Source organism: Pteropus medius, unplaced genomic scaffold (assembly GCF_902729225.1).
Source record: "Pteropus medius unplaced genomic scaffold, Ma_sr-lr_union100, whole genome shotgun sequence".
Classification (NCBI taxonomy): Eukaryota; Metazoa; Chordata; class Mammalia; order Chiroptera; family Pteropodidae; genus Pteropus; species Pteropus medius.
Genome location: NW_024353517.1, coordinates 2,045,727 through 2,072,906, shown reverse-complemented (window position 1 = coordinate 2,072,906; position 27,180 = coordinate 2,045,727). Strand labels below are relative to the sequence as shown.

The following is a 27,180-nucleotide window of genomic DNA, read 5'->3' as shown; positions in this document are numbered from 1 at the left end:
GTGAGGTCAACCAAAAGTTGCCTCGCCTAAAAAATAAAAAAAAAATAAAAAAAAATTTTTAAAAGTTTGGATATCCTCATAATGTAAATTGACAAGTACTGTCTCTTTTCCCCCCAGCAGATTTTGTATAGAACTGGAATTATCTGTTCACTCAGCCTGTAAAGCAATCTAAGATAAGTGGTTTGGTTTGGTTTTGTGTTGGGAATGTTTTAAATATCAACAATTAAACTTAGTAGTTCTAAGACTATTCAAAGTTTTTCCTTTGCCGAGTCATTTTAAGTTGTATTTTTCTAGAAATTCTCTAATTCATCTAAATTTTTAAATGTATAAGCATAAAGTTATACATAATTTATCTTTATAGTACATCTGTAGTTATCTTTTTTTAATATTTGTGTTTTTTCCTTAATGTCACCAGATGTATGCTATGTTTATTTTTTTTCCTAATTTCTTTGCTTCTCTCACTGCAATCTTTTGTCTAAGTGATGTTTATTTCATTAATTTTATTTATTATTATTTATGCCTACAGCACTTATTTCATTAATTTTAAGCTTTTCTTCTACTGAAGTCATTTAAGACTATACATTTCCCTTTAAATATCCCTTTAGTGTTATCCTACAAGTTTTATTATCTAGTTCTGATTATTTTAATGTGATTTTTCATTGACGTGAGTTACTGCAAGTGTTTTGAATTTCCAGACACAGAGGTTTTCTAGTTACTCTGTTGCCATTGATTTTTAACTTTACTGCACTAGTGGTCAGAAAAAATATTCTGTATGATACAAGTTCTTTGATATTTGTTGACGCTTGCTTTATGGGTACTGTGTAGTCCATTTTCAGAAATCTTTCAATTGTTATGTGTAATGGTCTTTATGTGTACTTTAGATCAGCTTTGTTAACTGATATTCAAATTTTGCTTGATCTATCAATTAGTGAGAGATACATACAGTCTTGCAGTATGGTAATGCATTTGACAATTTCTCCTTGTGGTTCTGTAGTTGTTTTTGTTTTTTCAATTTTGGTTTAGACATTTTAAGACTATGTTATCAAGTATGTAGAAGTTTAGAATATTTTTATCTTCTTTGTGAATAAAACCTTTTATCATTATATAATAACTGTCTTTACCTCTATGAATGTTTTTGGTCTTAAAGTCTATTTTGCCTGATACTAATATGCTACACTGGTTTTCTTTTGGTTAGTAAATGCCAGCTGCATCTTACATATTTGCTTACTTTCAATCTTTCTATATTTAGATGTCATTAATAAGTTATATTTTAGGTTACTTTATCTCAATACAACAATTTCTGTATTTTAACTAGATAGCTAAACCTATATGCTTTTAAAATTGTTGATATATTCAGATTTGTTATTAAATTATTTATACTATGTCTTTTCTCTTCTCCATATTCCTCCTTCTGCCCCTGCTTGCCCTCTTTTACAATCAAGTTTCCCCTTTTCATTCAATTTATACTCCCTTTCCCCTTAAGACTTTTAAAGTTTAAATCTCTATTTCTATTCTTTTAGTTGTTATCTTAGATATTCTAGCAAGCATTCCTAATAAAGTCTAAAGTAAATCGATATTTTTACTCTGCTCCAGAAGAAACAAAAACTTTACAACTTTGATGCCAATCATTCCCTCTCTACTTAAAATCTGATTAACCAGTATTTTAGTTCTAGCTGCTCTTAAAAAAACCCCAAAACCTACAAATTAGACATAATTGCTTTAAAATGTCTGTGCCTGTCTCTCTCCATTCTTCATGTGGCCTGGTGGGTCTATCTGGATTCCTAGTTTTGGCTTTTTCTGGGCTGACTGGTCCTATACGATAGTTAAGACCCTGACTCTAATACTTCACACTATTTAGTCCCTTTAGCTGAATACATACTAACTCTAAAGTAATCTATAAAACAAAAATCTAATTGTCTTAATCATATTTTATGCTTCTATTTGAATACTATTACATAGAACATTAAGAATCTTCATTTCTAGTATCTTGAGATTTTTAAAGCGCTTCTTGTTTATTATTAGTGATCCATCAGCTAGGGCTTGGAAGTCCCCTTCCATTCAATTTCCCACCCCCAAGATAATTATTATAATACTAAATCCTTTATTTTTAATAATTGAATCTAATTACGTAAATAATTTAATGTTTATAAATATATCAATTTATTCATCAATCAAATATATACTGAACACCAACTTCTATAAGGTACAAAACAAATAAGACATACTTCTTACCCAAAAGAGATTCTAGCCTGATTTGGGAAAAATATATGAAACTAGGAAATGACTATATGATTAAAATGACAATAGAGAACAGAAGAAATGAGGGTGGAAAAGGGCAAATAAGACTTTCTAAAGAAATAATATTCTTATATAATTTGAGGATTTGTGATGTCCTTATTCATTCTAGATGCTTGGTAAAAATGATGATGCTCTCACAAGATGGCATGAGATCATACTGCTAAAGAGATACAGCCCATTAGCTTGGCGGAATTCTGTCTTCGAGACCTGCTCTGCAACTTTTTGTTACGAATTTAAAAACACTTCAATTTGGGCAACCAAATAAACATTTTTTAGGAATTAGCTAAGGCCCCTAAAGTTAGAACTAGGTCAGAAGAAGTCAAAAGTTCCTTCAAACTTTTACACCATTTGTGTAAAAACTCATGTCTTAGAAATTTGTACCAAGCACTATTTTTTTTACTCTGTCAAAGATCAGTAGACACACTAAGGCACAGTCTCTAGACCTTAAAAGTTGACTTTTAAAACAACTAAGAATTTGAAGAAAAAGAATCCCTGTGGACTCTACTGTAATACTAAGATAAGAGTATGACAAAGTTCTAGTAACATAAATGGATGACTAAAAATGAGACAATTCAACTGGATACTCACTTGGATACATTGCCCACTACTATTGTTTTCTTTATAAAAAGTCGTGAAGTCTCATCTCCTGTAAGATCAGCATTCCGCTGCTCTGATTTATGGGAGCCAGTAATATTAGAGGCATCCTGAAAGAAATCATAATTAATTTTTATTTTCAATTTGGACAATTTTCAATAGGCAGAAACCACAAAAACATAAAAAGTATGAATGGAATAACTCAGAATTTTTTTTATTACAAAATTCTCTGGCTTTGTGGAACCTCAAAGCATAAAAGATCAATTTTACTATAATTTTTGAATTAGTTTAGATAAAAAGTTTGTACAATTCCCCGTGTACATGTGTGGATATTTTTAACAAGCATACACATCTGCTTTGTATTTATAAATAGTATGTGGAAGGATACACAATAAAGTATGTCACAGTGGTTACTCTGGGAAATGGGAATGGGGAAGGGCTCATCGGAATTTACTTTCTTTTCAACCTTCTGTATTATCGAAAAAAATTTTCAGTGAGACGTAATATAAATACAATGGTTAATTTAAAGTCTCACTATGGAGATGGACTGCCAGGGTTTAAATCTATTTATTAGATGTGTAATCTTGGGTAATTATTTAACTCCTCTGTCTCAATTTCATCATCTATAAAATAAGGATAATAGTTATCTCAAACGATTATTTTGTACAGTTCTTAGAAAAGTGCCTGTAACACAGTAAGTACTAAATATTTGTTACATAAACATAAGCATGTATATTACATAAAAGATGATATATTTTTAAAATTCTATGATCAGTATGACCTAAATTTTTTAATTAAAAAAAAAAAATGCAGTATTTGCCCAGAAATAGTACTAAAAAGAGACAAGTAAACCCAAACAAACAGTTCTGATTTTTGAGAGGTGGCATTATGAAAGACTTTCCTATGCTTTTTTTACTTTTCTGTAGTTTAAAATTTTCAGCAATTGACACATATGAATTTACAATCAGAAAAAAAAATGTTAACTTCGTTTTTATCAAAAATAAATCAAATCCTTGATGTCTGAGTATGTGGAAAGCGAACCTGAAATTTCCTCTGTCACTGAACACCTAGCTGAGAAAAACCACTGGTCTTATTTCTACAGCCAAATATTATACCAAGAAGTTCAGAGCAGCTTGAGATGGCAACTTCACAAACTGTCAGGATCAAATAACAATAAATGGTTTTCAATTCTATTTATTATTTCTCAAATTTCCTCCAGTTATCAAAGCACCTAAGAATATAGTTTCACAGAGGAAAATGCTGAAGAGCCACTGCTCGAGAGAATAAACATGACAAGAGTGGAAAGACTCTGGGCAGTCACAGCACTGCCAACTCCTCAAGGTTTCTTTCATATCAACATGAATGGCATCTAGGAGCTGTGCCATGCACAGGAGCTCTGAATTCTAAAATCAGAAATACATAGGTTTAATTCTCAGTTCTGACACCTGTGGACAAATATAACTTTCACCTCCCTGAGACTCAGTTTTCCCATCTCTGAAAGGGATATAATTTAGTTCCTAAGGTTCCTATAAAGATTAAATGAGCTAATTCGTGCAAACTCTAATAAATACTAGATTCCCTTCTCTTTAGGCTCCCCCCATCCATCCAACTATACCCTTCCAGTATTTCGACTTGGCCTCTGTTCCATGTTGTTTGAGAGTCTTTCCTCTATATCCACATTGCTGTTATTGTCTTTGTCAGATAAGAAGTCATTGTGTTGAGATAAAGAATCACTTTCAGAATGATTAGCTGATGGTGTTTCTGATCTCTGATTGGCAGGAGATGACGACCTAGATGGTGATTCCAAAAATTTCTTGATAGCAGGATGATTAAAAACCATTGCATCACATGTCTTTGATCCCTGCAAAAATGAAAGCAATCAAACTTTTAATCAAATTCACCAAAAGTAGGCAAAATTTTGATCTTTCCAAAACCTTATCTATTTTAGGATCATGCTTAAAATCCTTCAAAAATCTCCCCACACCCATAAAATGAAGTTCAAACTCCCCAATGTGGTCTGAATAAACAAAATAAAACTAGAGAATGATAAATAATTATGTGAAGGTCCTAACACTAAAAGTTACAGATACAAGTCCTCTGAAGGTAAAATAAAAAAACAAAGATAAAAATATAGTAGCAACATATGGAAAGTAAAATTTGACTTAAAAAAATAAATTTCACATCGCTTTACATAAACATATCAACTGCTTTAAACAAAATGTTCCTGTAAGAAACACAAAGATTAAAAATATATGCATGTGTTAAAGAGTTCCCATGTAGGAGCAAATGTAGCATAGAATGCTTTAAAATGATTACTACTGACATAAAAGTTTGCCCTCAGTCCAACAATGAAGCCTAGGATACTTTTTTGTATCTTGTTACCTGTACACAAATACAGTGTGCTGTTATATGTGATACACTGTAGTTATATTCCTAGGAATCCCAGCTTTTAAAAATTGTGCTATTAAAATAATTGTGTAGAAAGAAAAAAGGAGCCAGAGACGAGTGTTTCAGAGGCAAAACAACAAAGTTGTTGAATTGCAATAATAAAGGTATCTTTTAGAGCTATAATGCATTCTATTACAGCAAGCTAAAAATAATTAAATGACAGTTCATAATAGACAAAAATATACCTAAATATCCTTGAATAAATCCTAATCAAAATATAACCAGAAAAAAAATCAGTGCATTTCTTGACCAACAAATAGCACAATTCAGAACTGCTAATAGTAAAAAAAAAAAAAAAAAAAAAATGGGGGTGGACAAAACATTAAATAATCAGCTCTTTAAACAGAGTAGCTACAGGCCTACGCAGCCACTAGATCACCACCTTGGTACTGCTGAATCCAATAGCAAGCCACACAACAAACAACATCAGAATCTTCCCAGTGTCTCCCCAAAATTCATGTCCAACCCTGAACCCATGAATACGATTTATTTAGGAAATAGGGTCTTTGAAGTTATAATCAAGTTAAAATGAAGTAATTTAATCCAATTAGTATTCTTTTAAGAGGGAAACTTGAATACAGAGAAAAAGAGAGAAGACACATAAAGAGAAAACATCCATGTAAAGATACAGGCAGAAATTGGAGTGATGCAGCTACAAACAAAGGAACATCAAAGATTGCCAGCAACCATCAGAAGCCAGGAGAAGACTAGGAAGGAAGGATTCTTCCCTAGGGCCTTCAGAGAGAGCATGACCCAGCCAACACCTTGATTTTGGACTGCCAGTCTCCAGAATCACGAGATATCCAATTCCTGCTGTTTTAAGCCATTAAGCTTGTAGTAATTCATTATGATAGCTCCAGAAGAGTAGTTCAGACTCTACTACGTATTATGAAAACTCCTGCAGTAAAAGAAATGACTGTCTATCATCTAAGATCAAACTCAAATAATACTCCAGATTTCTCTAAGAAACATTAGGAGTATCACCAATACTAGGTACTCTAAAGATCCATGGGATAATATGAAAGCCTAAACATGACAGGTACCTCTTATCTGTAAAAATCACAGGGAATGATGCAAAGCAGTATGCCATTACACCTTCCCCCATTCTCGAAGAAACAGTACTATCCAAGAGAAGAAATACCTAATTCTAAAAAAAAACAATAAAAACAAAACAAAAAAAAAATTTTTTAAAGAAATTTAAGAAAAAACAACAAAAGTTATACTGAAATTATCAAAACGTCAAACAAGAAATACTTCTGTTTCAGTTCAAGCCCATCCCTACCCTTTATCACTGGAGTGATCTAGTGGTAATCACAGTAACCAAATAATTAAACTTACTAGGACAGCCTGTTATTGTCTCCTGATATGATTATATATATATATGTGTGTATATATATATATACAATATATATATATTATATATATATTGTATATATATATATATACATATATTGTATATGTATATATATATACACACACATATATATATATAATCATATATGAAGTAGTATCACTAAAAAGATTTAACCTTAATGTAATTAAATCTTTAGACTTGACTTCTGGTTTACAGAAAAATAGAGGGAATGAAGCAATAACCCAAGGGAAAAAATAAATCCAAAACTGTGGGACATTATACAAGATAAATGGCCTGGTCTATTCAAATAAGTTAATATCATGGGAGGAGATGGGGAAGGTGGGAGAAGAGTTCTAGGTAAAATGAGACTAGAGGAACAAAATAGCCAAATGTAGCCATGAACCTTGATTATGTCTTGGTTCATTAGAAAACAGCTTTAAAAAATACTTTAGAGACAAATGAAAAATTTGAATATGGACTGGTGAACAGATACTAGTGAATCATTCTCTTAGGTATTGTGACTAAATAGAAGAATGACCTTTAGTAAATACATAATTAAGTATTTAGGGGTAAAGTGTGATGATGCCTAGAACTTATTTTCAAATGTTTTAGGGAAAAGTAAGACAGAAAAGCAAATGTGAAAAATGTTAAAATTGTTGAATCTAAGTGATGCATAATAGGTGCTTATTTCACTTTTTCTTGTATTTGAAATTCTTCATGGAGGGAGGAAAAAATCAGAGGTTCTTGAATAGGGTAAATCTACTGAAATTTACTGTCATTTATTAGCAGAAAAAGGCCAGAAGAAGATCAATCAATCTATAACTTACTCCAAAGCTTACCATAACCAAATGAAAAGGAATTAGGCAATTTAGAATTCGGTCTCACTCATCTTTGTATCTGCAAAGCCTAGCAGCAGTGCTAAATATTAGTAGGAGAGGGTTTAAGTAAAAAAAAAAAAAAAAAAGTTACTCAGGATTATTGACAATTGATTAAAGGGGTAAGATTGAACACAGTGATAAATTGACATATATTCCTAGAAAGATAGGCTGACTTCCTGAATTCTAAAGGTCAATAAAAGAAATGTTTCAAAGGCAGGAATTCCACATCAACACTAATTTCCCCTTCACACAACAAATACAGGTGGCCAGAAATGACTGCATTAGAGAAAAATTTACCTCAGAAACTTTTAGAAGTCCTGCAGAAGCATAGTAGTTTGCGACAATGCAGGCACGAAGTTTATCCATCATCCTTCTTGCTTCAATCAGCCGCTAAAAACAAATCTTAACTCGTTACTTGAAAAAATGGAAATGACAAGATGTAGAAACAATTCATAAAATAATAAATGCAAATGACCAAGAAAAGCTCAACTTCTCTAATTAAAGATAAATAAAAATGTCAATTTTCCACCTATCAGATTGGCAAAAGGTTTGAAAGAATGACAAAAACCAATGTTTGCAAGAGTATACAGAAATGTATATTCACTGAGAAATGTCCACAAAGATTTGAGCACAAGAGCAAAGTGGAATTATCTTTTGGGGTGAAATTTTAGACAATTTAAAAAATCTTTTTCTGTAACTTCGCTTAAAGAAAAAAAGAGCGGAAGTCTTTTTTTCCAAAAACAAGAAAGCTCTTTTTAAAAGAATAGCAAAAGGGAGAAACAAACCATGATTCTATCTCAATAGATTCTTTCAAATCATCATGTATAGATTTTTTTCAATAGCTTTGTTTTTTAAAAATTTATCATCATTATACCTGGTCAATGACTTCAATTTCATGTTCCTTATTCTTCATTTCAAGTGCAAATTGTTCCTTGATAATAGTCTCGATCTTCTGCACAGCAGCATCTCGAGCTACACAAAGAATATAAAATGATCCAAAGTCTAATTAATCAGTAGCTATCTTGATTTAAGTCAGCAAGCAAAAAGAGAAACCCCAGGAAACTAACTCTGAAGTGGAGAAACCTAGTGGCCATCACCTTAAACAATAATGAAAAGTTAACATCACTAATATTGGAGCAAACTGACCTAGTGTGTTTTCTGATATGATGCACTAAGAAGACCACATCGGTCTCCGGCATTCCTGCCAAAAAAGCTCAATCTAATCACAGAGACATCACACAAACCTAAAGTGAAGAACAGTCCACAAAATAACTGGCCTATACTACTCAAATATTAAAGTCAAAGAAAGGTTGAGGAGATTAGAAGAGACTAAAGAGATATGTCAACTAAATGCATTGTGTGATGCTAGATTAGATCCTGGAGAGAGGAAATAGTTATAAAATATAATAATGGGATAATTGGTAAAATTTGAATATGGACCACATATTAGGTAATGTAATGGATAAATGTTAAATTTTCCTGCTTTTGATATCTGTGTTGAGGTTACATTAGAGAATGTCCTTAGGAAATACACAGAAGTGTTTGTATGTGTCCAATTTATTTTCTAATGATTTAGAAAGAACGATTTGCATATACATTTGTACGCGTGCATGCATTTTTGTGTGTATGTCTGTGTGCATGCTGGAAGTGGAGAAGTATGATAAACCAAATGAGGCAAAACGTAAACAACTGGTGAATTAATCTGGATAAAAGACATATGGATACTTCTTGTGATTTTTGTTTGAAATTATATCAAAATAAAATTGCCCCCAAAATAAGAAGAAACTCATGAAGATCCTGAGAGAAATATTTGTTGACCTCTCAAAAATCATAGCCCTAAGGGGAAAGAAAATAAAACGGTAGTTGGAGCAGTAACATGAGAGCAGTTCATAAGGCATGAAGTTTCCTTCTGTAGAGAAGCATCTATCAAGCAATTCAGCAGTTTCTGATTATAACTACCCGAAGGTAGGAGAAAGAATTCAAAAGAAAAGAGAATGCCTCTGAAGGTGAAAGAATTCAGATGATGACTACTCAAAGTAATATATATAACCCAAAGAGTTAAATATATCAGATTATAAAATGTAGCATTCATACAAGAGAATTAAAAGTAAAAAGAAGAGCCAAATGACTGCTTGAAAAACCTGGGATTTTGCAAAATAATCCTGTGTTTGTGAGATGAAAAACATTACCACCCATGCTTTGGAGTATATAAAAAATTGCAGAGAAAATGTGGACCTTTTGAATAACTATGTCATTTTCTCCCCATAAAATATGCCATTAGATTGGCAATTTAAAACTTGTAATAGAATAAGCATTCTTGTGGTACGTCTGCATAGAGCAGAATGACTGATTTTTCTCATATGTGAAGTAAAGAGTATTTGCTAGTATATATCCTTGTTTTCATAACCCTTGTATACAGAAACCAGCAGATACTCTTAGGAGAGGCTGAAAGTCTCCCGAGAAACAGTGATCACTAAAGGCTGTCTTATATGCTCCTCAGAAAGAAACTCTTCTAAATTATCTCTTTCACAGAAGAAGTAAAAACAAACAAACAACAAACAAAATAAAACAACATAAGCAAAGGGAAGAATCCTATCAAACCAACTTTGAGAAAAATTCTGAAAAATAAAAATATCGTCTGAGATTAGGTAGGGGATGAACACCAAGAGGAAAAATAGCAAATTGTCACTCAGGAACAAAAAACTGTCCCTGCTAAAGCTGAGTGATTTGGGGACTTAAATTAGATTTAAACTGACATTACCATGTTTGCTAAAACAATCAGTTTTCCCTATTCTTAATTTTTTTAAAAAGTTATGCCATGTGATATATTTGTTTAACGGATACTTTCACATTTATTTGGCTTGTTATTGAAAGGAAACATTTCCTTATAAATAAAATTACAACTGAAATGAGGAGATAAGTTGTAGTGAAATGTTTTCATTATTAGGAATTAGACTTGATAATTTTCAGTCCACAAAGACTTCTGGGGGTACGCATGACTTGACTGCACTTACAGAGACAGGCACTTTCTTCATCACTTAAACTCTAGAGATCCTCGTCTTTGTGGAACTGCAACACTTCATCTATAACTTTGATGCCTTCTTTACCCAGCTATAAGTGTTAACTTATGTAGACCTATTATTTAAATAAACTAATAAATTTCAGCAATAATGTTTTAAAACTCAAATTTAGCAACTCTTTTTGAGATAGCTTAAAACATTCTGGGATACATAGTTGACGATTTGCTCTCCAACTAATTATATGATCTTGGGCAAGTAATTTAATCCCTCTGAGCCTTAAACTTAACTACAAGTACCTAAATGCTGGGATAAACTGGATCAATGTTTCTCAAATTTCTATCATTCATATACTACCTTTGAGATACCTACCACCTCTGTTAACCATGTGAAACATCTAATTACAACAAATTATATTTTAAAATAATTTTAGCCTATCCTAAGCAACAGTAGTTATGAAACTACAGTCTCATGAGACCATCATCTTTTCTATAGAGATTAAAATACTACATAACTATTAACACAAAAAAACCTGAATCTATATAATAATCACCTCACACGATAGCACACTGCAGCATATATATCATAGGACTTCATGATTATACCTAACATAAAATGACAGCCTGTCTCATTATTGATGCTTTCACTCTCTACCTGATTATGTTCCTGCCTTTCATGCTACCGCAGTATATTACTATTAAACAGAGCATTTAGCTAATCCCTCTCATGAATCTCTTTGAATTATACACAACAGTTGAAATGCATTTCATTTTAGCTCCTATAAATCTCATAGGAAGGCATGTGCCAACAAAGAAATAAATAATTTCCTAAGGCAGGTGAATTTCTACCTGAATTCTCAATTGCTTTATGCCGCTTATTTGGAAGGGCCACAGATATGTCCTCGTAATCAGGGTCGGTTTCTTTGATTGTTCGCTTGATTCCAGACATGATGACATCCGTTCCTCACTGTGAAGCAATAATAAATTAATAACATTGCTTAATACTAGTACTTAAAAATACATGTACACACAAAGGGAATAAATAAATGACATAATACTGACACTTAAAAGTCTGTGTGTAAATATGTACATATTCCTTTTAAAGCCAAAAGCATAACTAACTTCACAAGTTTACTAAAAAAAATCATCATCTGTTATGAGTTTCCCTCTCAAGAGAAAATCCTTTAATAAGACAGCATATTGTTCAGATTTTTCAAAAGGAGCCAGGTTTTCATAGGAGGGCCATCATAAAGAAAGGAAAGGGGAAAAAAACAGACTTTGACAAAAACATGGTAAATCCAGAGTACTTTGGTATTACAATCCATCAAAGCATGTTACAAAATATGAGCAATATATTTAAAGTCTCGATAAATAATTTTATACAAATCTTCTCTCTAGTACTTGCACAGTACCCGCTACATAACAGGTACTCATTATTGTTACTGATCATTTATTATTACTCAAAATAAACACAAACCATACAAACTTATATCAAACTTAAAAGTTTGCCCTATGGTAAACAAATCCTAAGTATATAAATCTTTGGATAAAACAACCCAATAAATCTAAATGTGCACTGTCCTGATACATTAGTCACTACCATTTGTGACTCTTTAACCAAAATTAAATAAAGTTTAAAGTTCAGTTCTTTTCTTCCCATTTTTCAGTATTTCACATTTTAGAACCAACCACATTTTAAGTACTCAACAGCCATCAGTTGCTAGTAGCTACTATACTGGACAGTGCAGATACAGAATATTTACATTGCAAAAAGTTTTACTCGACACTGCTCCTTTTCCAAACTGTGTTTCATTGAATACTTATTAATATTTCATAAGTCAGCGTAGGATATGCTGTCCAGACTGGCATTGTCTGTAAGAAATACAAAGTGAGCCACAATTGAGTTTAATATTTTCTAGCAGCCACATTTAAAAAAGGAAAAGAAATGGGTGAAATTAATTTTATTAATTTATTTTATTTAACCCAAAATATTATCATTCTAAAGGTATAATCAACATAAACAAATTAGAAATAAGATATTTTACAATCTTATCTTTGCACTAAGTCTTTAAAATTCAGTACGTATTTTGTACTTAAAACACATCTCAATTTGGACTAACCACATTTCAATAGCCACCCATGGTAGTAGCTCCCTTACTGGGCAGCGGGGGTCCACTGATATACTGATAAGAAAACAGGTCCAGGGTGGTTATATGAGTTGTCCCTTAGAGCATTAATGTATGACACAGAAAAGACAAGAAGAGCTCTCTGATTCCTACACCTCTGGTCTACCACTAACAAAGGTTAGGTACCTAACCAAAGGCAAAAATACAATGTGTATTTATTGAAGTAACAAAAAGTTTTAAAATAAAATTAACAAAAATAAAATGTCAACTCAAACATATTTATTTTTTATTCCCTCAAGATTAAAAGCGAAATAACAATTTAGAAGCCTATTGGCTCTTAGTCCCAGTTCTTTCACTCATCCCAGAGATAGACTCTCTTGATTCATTTGAGAGAGAGACTCATTATGTAATGATAAATGTATATGTAAATCTTGGATCTAAGAGAATATTTTTCCTGTGACCGTTATCTTGTGTAATACCTCTAATCTTTAAAATATTCTAAAAACAAAAACAAACAAACAAAAGTTCTAAAAAACTCTCAGCATTAATATACATCCTTAATCAAATTATTCAATGTTTGTTTATCATCATTACTGACCTGCTCTAATTTAGAATGAGTTATTTTTGTAGAGGCCCTGAATCCAACTATTATTTTCTGTTTTTAAAGCTTATAAAAAGTAAAAGTAAGCTGCCTTCTTTTGTTCTGCAACTAGTTTTAAACAACCTGAAAAAATCTTGGGCAGTTACATAAAGAATATATTCTTAAAAATCAATAAATCTCATTCCTTCTTCCTTAATGCAAATAGGGAAAACAAACAAACGAGCAAACAAAAACCACCTCCTATTCTCAGAAAAATCTAAATTCAGAGGTAGATACTTCCCAGTAGATCTCCAAATCTGTTTCTGAACCATCCCATTTCCTCAGTGACCACCTGTCTTCTGCAGTTTACCAAGTCTTATGGGATTACCTGTAAAGATGAGTGAGTCCAGCAACATCTTTACTCATCCATTCTATCGACTTCATAACCTGAATATTCTCCTCTCCACGTGGGGCCCCCTCAACCCCAGGTAATCTCAAGAATGACAGTGGCTCCTCCTCAGAAAGGCTGGGGATCCCTGAACAAAACAGTATTGTATTTTTACCCTCACTTAAGGAATAAAATAAAACTCTCTTTTGACTTTTGCTCTAAAACTGGGGGAATAGAAGGGAGAAAAAAAGAGAAGAATTTGGTGGTGGAGGGGGTTGGTGGGTGAGGAAGAAACCATCAATGAGTTAACGTGTGCTGGCAAGGTAATTCATATTTCATGTAGCCTTTGCAAGCAAGCTTCTCCTGTCATCTTTGGGCATAGATGTGAGCTTCTTATAAACCTGTTTAGGAAGATTTACATCTGAACTGAGCATTTTAAAATAATTCAGGTCTGCTACAGTTTAGCAAGAACAATACTAAAGTATACACATGCCATATTCAAGTATATACTAGCTAAAGCTAGAGCACATCTGCCGAGGCATGCTCTCATCATGATGTAATAAATAAGATAATGGAATGTGTAACAAATGACCCACGGTAATTACTAAGTTTTGGATTCTTGTCTGGCATTGAGATTTATGGAAAGAAAATGTGAGCAGTTGTTAGATACTGTCGGAGTCAACTCTGAAACAAAATGTCCTACTAATCCTCTTTAGGTTTTGAATCAGATGAAATTAAAAAGAATACTTGAGATAGTATTGTGAATCCTTAAAAACCTGTTACTGTTTATAATTTGTCTGTGAGAATTTCCTCCATAGCGTGGGACAAAATCCAAATACAGAAATATATGTAATGCTGATTCTTCCAATTAAAAACTTTTTCTCATTGAAACGGCCTCATTACAAAAAGAAAATATTGTCAATTTTAACTTTTGAAATACACATTTTCTCCCATGTACTATGTAAGAAAGCCATGGATGTGAATGAATGTATCAGACCCATTCTAATAACATAAACAAGTCTGAGTTTCTGAAAGAGGCTAAACACCAAAAACGAAAACAAACAAAACTTTTAAAATGCTATACTCTGAAATAAATCCCAAGAGAAAAATAATTTTTAAGAGAAATTGCATAATTAAAAACCAAAAATTATGTAATAGAGTCACTAGAAATTCTTAGTAAAAGATGTTAGTTCTCATGTCAGAGAAAACCTAGAACCCCCAGAATCCTGGTTTTATAGACACCACATCTTATAAGGTGTGAACAATACTTGGGGGAAGGAGTAAAATCTGCTAAGGTCTTTGAAAAACTTGCCACGTACTCTGTGAGGTCTCTTTGAAAAACTTGCCACATACTCTGTGAGGATCATGGCATTTGAATGTCATTAGAACCACTAAATTTTGTGCTCTCAGTCAAGACAACTTTTCCCATCTGATTTAAAAGGAGGAATGTGGAGGGTAGCAAAATCATTTTCCATCTGCTTCCATACAGACAGATGCTCCTAAGATATTAATAATGATTTTACAATTCTTTGTCCCTGTCTCTTCTATATTCGTCATTTCAATATCTGAATGAGAGACTCTACAATCCATTCTCCTCTATTAGCCAATGGCTGTTCAAAACTGTCTACAAAAACCAAAACAGGAGAGTGGGTAAACAAACTGTGATATACCCAATAAAATCCTCATCCAAGCAACAACAGGAATGAATCTCAAAATCATTATGGTAAGTAAAAGCTGCCTGACACAAAAGAGCACATACTAAATGATTCTACTTATATAAAGTTCTAAAAAAGACAAATTTATTTCCAGTTAAAGAAAAGAGAACAGTAGTTGGGGTGCTGGTAGTAGGGATTGATTGGGAAGAGGAATAAGAATCTTTATGGGTGACAGAAATATTTTATATCTTAGTGAGAGTGTGCATTATATGGGTATATGCAATTGTGAAAACTCGTCCAATCGTACCCTTAAAATTTATCTATTTCACTGTATGTGTATATCACTATACCTCAATTTAGAAAAGGACTACAAAAATATTTATCTGATCATGTCACTCTTTGCTTGAAATCTTCTATGGCTTCCAGTAACACTTAGAATAAAATCACACTCATTAACACGACCCACAAGATCTTACATGAATTGGGCCCTGCCTCCTTCTCTATCCTTAATCATTAAGATCCAGAAACACTGGTTCTCTTTCTGTTTCTCAAATACACCTCAACCTTTCTTTAGGATTTTTGGATTTAATGTTCCTTCTGTCTGGAATGCTCTTCCCCTAGGTTAGTTTTATCAGATCCCAACTCAAATGCCCACCTTATCAGAGGACTTCTCTGATTATATTATCCAACATAGCTCTCCCCAACTTCCCCCTACAAAGTTTCTGAAAATTCTCAATAAATTATTTGCTGAATGAATGAATGAATGAATAAATAACATGCCCAAATATAAATACCCACAGGGAATATAACTACTTATACTAGTTTTCATCATTCTTTCCACAATACTGTACTTACAAATCTATTTATTTATATTGCTACACCTTCAAAAGTACCACAGCTAAATGTTTAAAATAAGTAGACGTACAAAGTTATCATACACAGACACATGCAAACAAAAATATAGCAGGTATGGCAAGATTAATAACACAATAATTTAAGGCAAAAATATAAAAGATTATATGTTACTATCAAAAGACAGAACTGCAAAGATATCATAACCTATCTAACAAACATTATGACATAATGTTAAAATACACAAAATATAAAATGAACCAGAAATAAGAGTTTTTAGAAAATCACAATCATAATAGAATTTGAACACATCTTTTGCAGAAATTTAAAAGATCAAGATGACTACAGATAAAAATACAGATGATATAGATAATGCAATTAACAAGTCAGATTTAACAGACACTCTGAACCCAGCAGAGAATAATCCTGTTTGAAACATCTAGAAAAATTCATTAAAATTAAATCACATAATAGGATATGAAGTTTCAATTATTGCAAAATGTAGTAATGCTATAGCCATACCCCCTGATCCTAATAAAATTAAATATAAAATTATTAACAAAAGTTCACTCTGGTATGGAAAATAAGATACTGTTCTAAATAACTCATAGCTCAAAGAAAAAATTAAAATAAGAGACTAATGAAAAATAACAATGAAGACAGAATATATCTAAATCTATGGAGATGGAGTCAAAAGGCATCCTCAGAGGAAAATGATATAACAGTTTTTCATTTTGTGAATACAGACACAAATCCAATACAGCAGGGTATTAAAAGAAAAGTGTATCATAATTAGAAAGTATTACTGCCAGCAATAAAGTACTGGGGAGATCCAGAAGCAAGGTAATTTGCCCTGCACGTATCTAATGTTGGACCTTTAGGAAAACATTAACACAAGTAACTTTCAGTAATCCAAATACATATGATCCATTTCATGCATTATTTTCTGCAAATTAAAAATAGCAGCAACTTCTATCCAAAAACCATCTAGGCTTCCCAAAGACAGCCCACTGTGTACTCTAAGACTACAAATCCATTTTAATATTACACTGAGAAAAATCAGTAAGCATAAAAAAGTCCTATGAAAAGAATCAAAATATATTTAAATGCCAATTTAAATTTTTTTCTCTATTTGAAGATTACTCATAGAACTGTCATCCTCCATTGACACAGGTAACTGAAAATACATACAGCTAATTGTCTCCCCCAGATTAGGCTTATTTTTCACACTATAAGCAACCCGAACTAATCTATTACAGTTAAGACTCAGATTAAGAGAAATCTAAAAGGAAGAAGGAGAGATTCTGTTCTGATTTTCATTAAAGTTAGTAGAGACAAAAACTATCCTAATTATTCTAAGCCAGGTCTTATACACAAAATCATTAGTATATGCTCTCACTTGTTGGCCAACATAATCAGTGTTTCTTCCACTCATTTGGAATTGGTAAAATAGGTCTTTTAAGTAAAAAGAATCACAATATTACACTGGATCAGAATGGTGGGAAGCTGACGGAGGTTGATCATTAGCATCAAACTGATGTGGGCCATTTCCAATATGACATGTAAAGAGCTCAGCAAAATAAAAAAGTTAGACAGCTGAACTCAAAAAATGTTGTTTCATTATTTAAGTATTAATCTATTTCCAGGTCAAAACATCTACTTTCCTATTATAAATAAAACTGCTTAAGACCATACCAGTTACTATTAAGGTCAGCCCCAGGATCCATTCAGGCCAGTACTCTGTCTCCAATCTTACAAAGTAATAGTATGAAAAAGAGTTTAGTATAAAAGAACTATTCTAAATTACCCATGCCACTACTTCTATTCATCAGTTTAACAACTAGAGAGCTGACCTTAGATAAGTTTTACTCTTCCTTTACTCCAACATTTCAGTATACTTTTTCTAGACACCATGAACCATAAGGGATATTTAAGGATTTTGTGATATTTCAGGTAAATTCTTCTTAAACTGACAAAAGGGAGGCCATACAATCTTCCAGTGACTTCTCTGGAGCCCCTTTCAGACAAAGATCATTGGAATTATCTAAAATGATAGTTCTAACTCATATGACAATCCTGTTGTTCCAGCTGTGAAGTAATAAAAGTATTCTTTCATGAGAAGCACAAAGGAAACAAAACTTGTCTCCACATCTAGGTTGGAGAGGAAAGAAAGAACTGACCCAGTTCAAGACTGTGTCAAAATCTTGGACACAATCACTGAAAATACATAAGCTGAGCCAAATCTTGCACACTTCACTAAATAAGGACTTTTCACTGGAGATTTCAAACTGACAATAAATCCTATGGGGATAGGTCTCATATCTTTCTATCTGGAGCTAAGATTCTACAAAGAAAACAAGCACCTTAAAGACTAAGACATTTTTTTAGAAAACTGGCTTTTCTTTAGATCAACACTGCCTAATCTAGAAAATCTACTCATCTACAAAAACCTACCTACTGATGAAAACTTTCTAGAATTCAATAGTGATGGTTGCACAACTTTATGAATACACTTAAAAAAAAAAAACCACTGACTCTAAAAAAAACACAAAACACTGACTCTTACACTTTCAGTTTATTTTACAGTATGTGAATTAGATCTCAACAATGCAGTTATAAAATGTAACAATAATAAACCCAATATATAGTAACCTTAAACAGAAATCTACTTACAGATGATCCCACTCCAGTCATGTGTGCATACTGTGTGTACAATGGCAGGGCAGCAGGGCAGTTAGCTGGGGAATCAACATTAGGAAGACCAGTGGTGGGGAAGGGCGGTGCAGATTTTAACTCTTACATCTAATTTTATCATGAAATATTTTAGATATTCAAAAAAGTATGAAATGATCTATGAGGGGAGTACAAGGAAGTTCTAAAGTATTAGTAATTTCCCATTCTGTAAGCTGGGTGACAGCTAAGTAGGCATTTATTGTTTTATTATTCTTCTTTAAAACATACACCCATATTTGTGCTTTTTAGTATATATGATGAACTTCACAGTTTTTAAAAATTCAAAGATAAGAAATTATGAACATTTATGCTATGGATTAAATCAGTTCTGCTATGTGATATATGCATTCCTAAAAAGCACCACACTGTAAAATTGTGTAATAAAAACAAAAGGCTTATGGAGAAAATGGGGTTTAGAAGTACAACACTCAAAAATGTTACCAGTGACATTAAAAAAAAGGGCATATAGTAACAGTAGCAGTTTTATACATGTTAAATGGTTAAGAAATACATAAATGCTACAATAAACATAGCACTTTCCCTTGAAAAGACCTCAAGTGTGCTGTGGAAGTAGGCACTGAAAGGTTACAGCTTGTGAGTTACTGTCAAGCGGTAGGAGAGTAATCTTGAAATCAACAGAAAGTTGTACCACCAGATGTGGATGGGTGTGGCTCATCACAACAGCAATAAACTGCGGTCGCGGGAAGATGTTTGAAGTGTATGCCTGTGTGCGGCTTGTGTATTCCTTCCATGGCTCAGATCAGCAGGCACGGTTTCCTGCATTCACCTAGCATTTCTTGCACACAAAATCACACTTAAGCAAATGTGAACTTCACAATATATTCAAATAGTTCCCTAATATATCAACTGCATTGGAACAAATTCGTGTTTTCTTATAGAAAAACTGATTATACTACTGTAAGACTGTATTTTAACCACTAAAACAAATGTGCTAATATGGAAATACTTTTAAAACAAATTGTAAAGCGAAAAAAAACAAAGTGCAGAATAGTGTGTATACTCTGATTTCTTCTGTTGTAAATTAGGGGGAAAAAGAGACAAAAGATGCTGATGTGTGCTTGTATAAATGTTTCTAGAAGATCAAAAACAATCAATGATAACTACCTTTCGGTAGTGGTTTTGCTTTTCTTTCTATTCCTGGCTACAACGCTTGAATTTTCTAACTATGTACATGAATTATTTGGAGGAGGAAAATGCCAAAAGGACTAATCTGGGAGACAAATTATAGGTGTCTTTATGTTTCTGTTTTCTTACTTCTCCATATGTTAAAAAGAACACAGTTACACACTGTATGGAAGAACTGGAACTTTCATGCACTGCTGGTGGGAATGTAAAATGGGACAATCATTTTGGAAAACAGTTTGACAGTTTCTTAAGAACTTAAACATACCCTACCATATGACCCAGCCATTCTAGCTTTAGGTATTTACCCCAGAGAAATGGGTAAATAATAGTCTAATGTGTGGATATATTACAATTTGTTTATCCATTCACTTGTTAATAGATAACTAGATTGTTTACAAAACGCATATGTCTATATAAAAACTTGTACACAAATATTCATAGCAACTGGAAACCACCTAAATGTCTGTTAAAAGGTAAATGGATAAACAGATTGTGATATATCCATACAACAGACTATTATTCATCAATAAAAAGGATGAACTGATACATGTAACAATATGAATTAATCCCAAAATAATGCTGAGTGAAAGAACTCAGCTTAAGAAAAAAATATATACAATGGTTCCATTTATATAAAATGCACTCTATAGTGACAGAAAGCTGATCAGAGTGGTTGCCAGGGGAAGGGGCAACCACGGGGGGGATGGGGATTACAAAGAGGAATAAGAGAAATTTCAGGAATGATGCGTATGTTTACTGACTTAATTGTGGTGACAGTTTCACAGGTGTATAAGTATTCTGAAACTTATCAAATTGTACGCTTTATGTATGTTCAGTTTTTGGTATAGCAACTGTACCTCAATAAAGCTGTTTAAATACATACACTTAACTATTAAATATAGCTTGCTAAAAATGTATAAAGAATACAAAGTAGAACATCTCATACATTGTTGGTGGAAATGTAAAATGGGGCAGCCACTGTGGAAAACAGTTTGGCAGTTCCTCAAAACCTTAAACACAGAACTGCTGTATAACCCAGCAATTCCACTCTTAGGTATATATCTAAGAGAACTGAAAACATATGTCCACACAAAACCTTGCATGTGAATGTTCACAACAGCATTAATCATAATAGTGAAAAACTGGAAACAATCCAACTGTGTATCAATTAATGACTGGGTAAACAAAATGTGGTAAACTCATACAATGGAATATTATAAGCAACAAAAAGGAATGAAGTACTGATACATGCTATAACGTAGGTGAACTCTGAATATATCGTGCTAAATTAAAGAAGCCAAATACAAAAGGCCACATTATATGATTCTATTTATATGGAATGTCTGTACACAGGCAAATCCCAGACACAGAAAGTGGTTGCCAAGGGACAATGGGAAGGAGCAACGGATTGACTGCTAATAGGTATGGAGTTTCTTTCTAGGATGATGGAAAAGTTATGGAATTAGGTAGTAGTGATGGTTGAATAACCTTATGAACATATTATATACAAAAACCCACCAAATTATATATTTTAAAATGGTGAATTTTACATTTTGTGAATTATATCTCTATAAAAGAAGTGTACATACTCTCACAAATAAACTAATTTTTACAAAACAAAATAGATAAAAATCACCAATGTATCCACAACCCTGACTCACTCTTCAGATAAACAGAATAAACACTCCTTGCCTAGGAAAACTAGTTCTACCTCTCCTTGTCTGTAGTCATCAAAGTTCATATGCTTGAACATCTCATATTTACCTTCCAATGGTTTCATATTTTATCTCTACCTTCTCTCCACTCAGTAAAATGTTATTCATCCTTCAAGAATCATATTAAATTAGACTCATCCATGAAGTGCATGCCAGCCTTCGAAAACATTTTTTCCCTAACTCCCACAGAACATATGATATGTAAGACTGTTTCATAAGACTTGTGTCCTATGAGGGAAACGTGTACTGACCCGCACCCTCCATTTGACAGCAGTGTAGAAAGCAGGATGAAAGGCAGGGAGATAGGGGATAGTTTAAGGAAGCAGCAATGAAGATCCCAATAAAAATCTATAGGCGAATGAGAAGAGAGGATCAAGTATTTCCGAGAATGCTAAGGAAATAATATCGAAGCAGGGTGATGTACATCAGATGTGGGCTGCACTCACAGACCTACAACTTAAATGTTAGTTTTCTTCTTCCTATATATTTTATAATAAAATACTGGAAACAATCCATAGCAAATTATAGTTCATCCACTAAATGAATATGAAAGCATTTTATTATGGGGGGATATGATCTTACGTGTAAAAAACCCTGAAGATTAAAAAAAAAAAAACTATTAGAACAAATGAATTCAGCAAAACAGCAAGATACAAAGTCAACACACAAAATTCAGTTGAATTTCTATACATAAAAAATGAATATGAAAAGGAAATTATAAAAACAACTTTATTTATAACAGCATCAAAAAGAATAAAATACTTAGGTATTAACTTAACCAAAGAGGTGAAAAACTTGTACAATGAAAACTATAAAATATTGCTGAAAGAAATTAAAGACATAAATAAATGGAAATGAAACTCATGTTCACAGATTAGAAGACTTAATATTGTTAAAATGCCAATACTACTCAAAGCCATCTACAGATTCAACACAATCCCTATCAAAATCTCAATGACATTTTTTGCAGAAATAGAAAAACTTATCCCAAAATTCAAATGGAATTTAAAGGGATCCTGAATAACTACAACGATCTTGAAACAAGAACAAAAATGGAGGACTTACATTTCCTGATTTCAACACTTACTACAAAGCGACAGTAATCAAGAGTGTGGATCGGCCTAAAGACAAATATAGAGACTAATGGAACAGAACAGAGAGCCCAGCAATAAGCCCCTGCATATACTGACAAATGATTTTTGACAAGGGTGCCAAGACCATTCAAATGGGGGAAAGAAAAATGTTTTCAACAAATGGTGCTGGGAAACTAGATGTCCACATGCAAATGAATGAAGTCAGACCCTTATCTAATGCCATATATAAAAATTAATTCAAAATGGATCTAAAACCTAAATATAAGACCTAAAACAATAAAATTCTTAGAGGAAAAAAATAAGATGAAAGTGTCATGACATTGCATCTGGCAATTATTTCCTGAACTGACAACAAAGGCACAAGCAACAAAAAATAAAATAGACAAATTGGACCTCATGAAAACTTTGAAATTTTGTGCATCCAAAGAAACTATCAACAGAGTAAAAAGATAACAAACAGAATGGGAGAGATATTTGCAAATCATATATCTAATAAAGGATTAAGACCCAGAATATAAAGAGAACTCCTAAAACTGAACAAAAAACCAAACAACCCAATTCAAAATGAAAAAAGGATATGAATAGACATTTCTCCAAAGAAGACATACGAATGGCCAGTAAGCACATGAAAAGTTGCTCAACGTCACTATTAGGGAAGTGCAAATCAAAACCACAATAATATATCATCTCATACCCATTAAGATGGCTACTATCAAACAGAAAACAAGTGCTGGTGAACATGTGGAGAAATTCAAACTCGTGCACTATTAGTGGGAATGTAAAATGGTACAGCTGCTATGGAAAACAGCGTGGTGGTTCCTCGAAAAATTAAAAATAGAATTATCATACGATCCAGCAATTCTACTTCTGGGTATATAAAAGAACTGAAAGCAGGGACTTGAACAGATATCTAGAGATCTCTGTCTAGATATCTAAAGACACCCCGGTCTTTAGCAGCATTATTCACAATAGCCAAAAAACTACATCAACCCAACTATTCACTGACAGGTGACTGAATGGATAAGCAAAATATGATATATGATATACACTGGTATATTATTCAGCCTTAAAAAGGAAGGAAATCATGACACAAGCTACAATATGTGTGAACCTAGAGGATGTTATGCTGAGTGAAATAATCCAAAAAGATTAATACTATATGAATCCACTTAAATGAGGTACTTAGAGTAGTTAAAACCAGAGACAGAAAGTAGAACAGTGGCTGCCAGGGGCTGGGGAAACAAAGGGGAGGGAGAGTTATTGTTTAATGGGTACAGAGTTACATTTTTACAAGAAGAAAAAGTTACAGAGATCAATGGTGATGGTGGCTGCACGTTAAGAATGTATACACTTATAAACGGTTAAGGTGGTAAATTTTATGTTATGTGTATTTTACCAGAATTGAAAAAAAAAGTACATATAGGAATTAAATGATAAGCATGTTTTTTCCATTATCAACTGTGTCCTTCCTAATGGAGAATATGTAATAAGCACATTTATTCTGGGGGGAGAGTGACCTGAGGGGGGAAATTCTGCAAGCACTAGGTCAAACTATGTATTTTTAATATATTAGAAAATATATTAACAATATATTAGAAAATGACAAACACAAATAAGATGCACAGAAGACAGGAAAAGAAATTCACAAATGGTTGGCCAATAAATATGAAAATCTTTAAACAATGGTAATCAAGGAATGAAAAAATTAAACAAGACATCATTTTTCACCTATTAAATTTAGTTTGGGGGCAGATTTAAATAAGATGTCCTGAAGAAGAGGCACTTTTTTCTAATTCGCACTTACTGTCTTCATTTCCTCACGTCCCATTTAACTATTTCAATCTGGTTTCTACCTTTCACTTCTAGACCTCTAGATAATGCTACCAATAACCACCATGCCAAATCCAATTGAGCATCTTACTAAACATCTTAGAAATGGTGATAAGAGGACCAGTTTTCCATCTTCCAGAAACTTACTTTGCTTTGTTTCCATGACACCAGTCTTTTTTTTCTCCTACCTCACTGACTGTTTCCTTCTGTCCTGTGCTCAATCTTTTTTCTCTACCAGACTTCAAAGTACTGGAGTGCCTGAGGCTTGATTTTCATTTCTTATCTATATTCTTTCCCTAAGTGATCTCATATAGTCCCGTAACTTTGAATATCATCTATATAACTGAGTACTCCCAAATTTCTATCTCCAGCTCTAGGCTCTCTTCTGTGAGTTCCAAACCTGTACATCCAACCACCTCTTGAACATACTGACTTCGTAACTAATGTGCATCTCAAATTTAACACATCCAAAACAAAACTCATGATTTGTTCCACCTCAAAGTTCTTTCTTTTATTGTCTTCCTCAGTAAATGGCACCATCTTCGTAGTTGCTCAAAACAAATAATGAAAAGCAAAGACTTCTCCCTTTCCCTAACTAATCCATTTCCAAGTCTTGTCCATTCTTCCTCCAAAATATTTCTTAAATCTTTCTATCCTTCTCCATCTCCACTGTCATGGACATAGTTCAAAGTACTGGAAAAAGCATCCTAACTGGTCTCTCAGTTTCCACGTTTGCCCTCTTTTTCCACATAGCAGTCAGATTATGCTACTTACCTACTTAAAATCTTCAAAGGATTCCCATAAAAACCAAATTCCTAATCAGGGCATTATCCAATCCTATCTTTGGAAAAATATACACAGCCAAAAATATACACTTAATGATAATATCTGTAGACAGGAAAACTAAAAAGTACCTAAAGGGTACTTTTCTTCATTTTGCTTGTCTGTAGTTGAAATTTTTTCTATGGTGAATACTTGCTACTTGCTTCTTAAGAGGAAATGACATTGCTGAATACTATTTGTTACAACTCATTTTTACATGCTAACGAGAAAAGAGAATGGAAAATTGTAGGTAATCTCTAATAATTGTAACTGTTATAAGCTTAGATGAAAATACTAGCAAACATATCAAAACTCTAAGAATGATGTGCCAGGCTGTAGGATTACTGGTGATATTTCCCTCTCTTCTACTTTTTTTTTTTTAAAGCATAATTACATTCATTACAGAAAAACATGTTATGATATAAACTTCTTTGTCTTCTGCAATCTGGCCACAACACACCAAACCAGCCTTTCTTCCAAGTACTCACTTTCGCAAGCTTTCCACTCCAACCCCGCACTGTCTCACACCTCCGCTGCTTTAACTCGGGTACCATCTCTGGAATATCCTCCAACCTTTCTAAATCCTACTCATCCTTCACGGGGGAGGATGGTTGGGACGTCGACAGGTTGGAGGGAGATTCCGGGATTCCTGCTGGTAAATTCACAACTTGCTGGTGCTGGGGCCAAATCTCACCTCCACTCCCATCACAGGCCACCAAGCTTAACATCCTGAAAGCTCCAGCCATTGGAGCTCATGGGACCCCAGGCTCCCAGAGAGCGCTGTACCCTTAGAAAAGAAAGCCCCCAAACACATAACCAAATTCCGGGTTCCCGCTTTGGAGACTCCCCGGACATACACACTCACCCTGGATCCAGCCTCCTTCTCCAGATCCTCTCTCCTCCCTGCAGTCATCCGCTCCACCCCTCCCCTCTACAACCGGGGCCGCGCGGCCGGAGGACTGGGGGAGGGGAGTGCACGTGCCCGCGCCGCCCCCGCCCAGACAATGCCCGGGAGACGGAGCGCGCGCCCGGCCGGTCCTATCCTGCTCCCGCCAACACTCACCCTTTCCCTGGTCTCCCGCTGAAGCATAAGTAGCGCGGGGCGCCGCGAGAGAGCACAGGGGACGTGGGGCAGCGGGCGAAGCCCTGCAGAGCTGGCCCGCCACGAAGCCCCAGCGACCCGGAGCCTGCGGAAGCACACGGCTCGGTGCAGCCCGCCCGGCTCGGCCCGCCCCGCACGTCACCAGCAGGGGCGGGACGCGCGCGCGCGCGCGCGCGGCTGTCGCGACGACCGCGGCGGCGCGCGCGCGGCCCAGGGGCGGAGCTCGCAGGAATGTGGGCGGGGACGGGGTGGGGGCTGGCCCTGGCTCAGACTCTGACCCTGCCCGCGCTGCCACACTGCCTGGGGAGTGTGGGCATGGGTTTTGGCAGAGTCACCATCATTTATCATTTTCTTCCCCAGAAGGAAATGGTGCGTTCCAGCCCCAAATTCGACAGAATATTCATTCTGCCAGCATTTATGAAGCTTATACAGTACAGTAATATCAACGATAGCTATGATTTTTATGTCATCTGTAGCTTTGTGCTAGGTGCTAGATACTAGGGATACAAATATTATAGTTATTACCAACCTACTTTACAGATGCAGAAA

The 27,180-nt window shown here is 34.0% G+C and overlaps 1 protein-coding gene across 1 annotated transcript in view; it reads right to left on the bottom strand.

Annotated features, from left to right (window-relative positions):
- Positions 1-26,770, bottom strand: part of YEATS2 (YEATS domain containing 2) — an 84,274-nt gene extending 57,504 nt beyond the window's left edge. Inside the window, 6 exon segments of the mRNA XM_039850551.1 lie at positions 2,887-3,002; positions 4,508-4,753; positions 7,870-7,962; positions 8,447-8,544; positions 11,438-11,555; positions 26,593-26,770. Of these exon segments, the coding sequence (XP_039706485.1) occupies positions 2,887-3,002; positions 4,508-4,753; positions 7,870-7,962; positions 8,447-8,544; positions 11,438-11,537 (653 nt within the window). The 5' untranslated portion in view covers positions 11,538-11,555; positions 26,593-26,770.
- Positions 26,771-27,180: the final 410 nt, after the last annotated feature.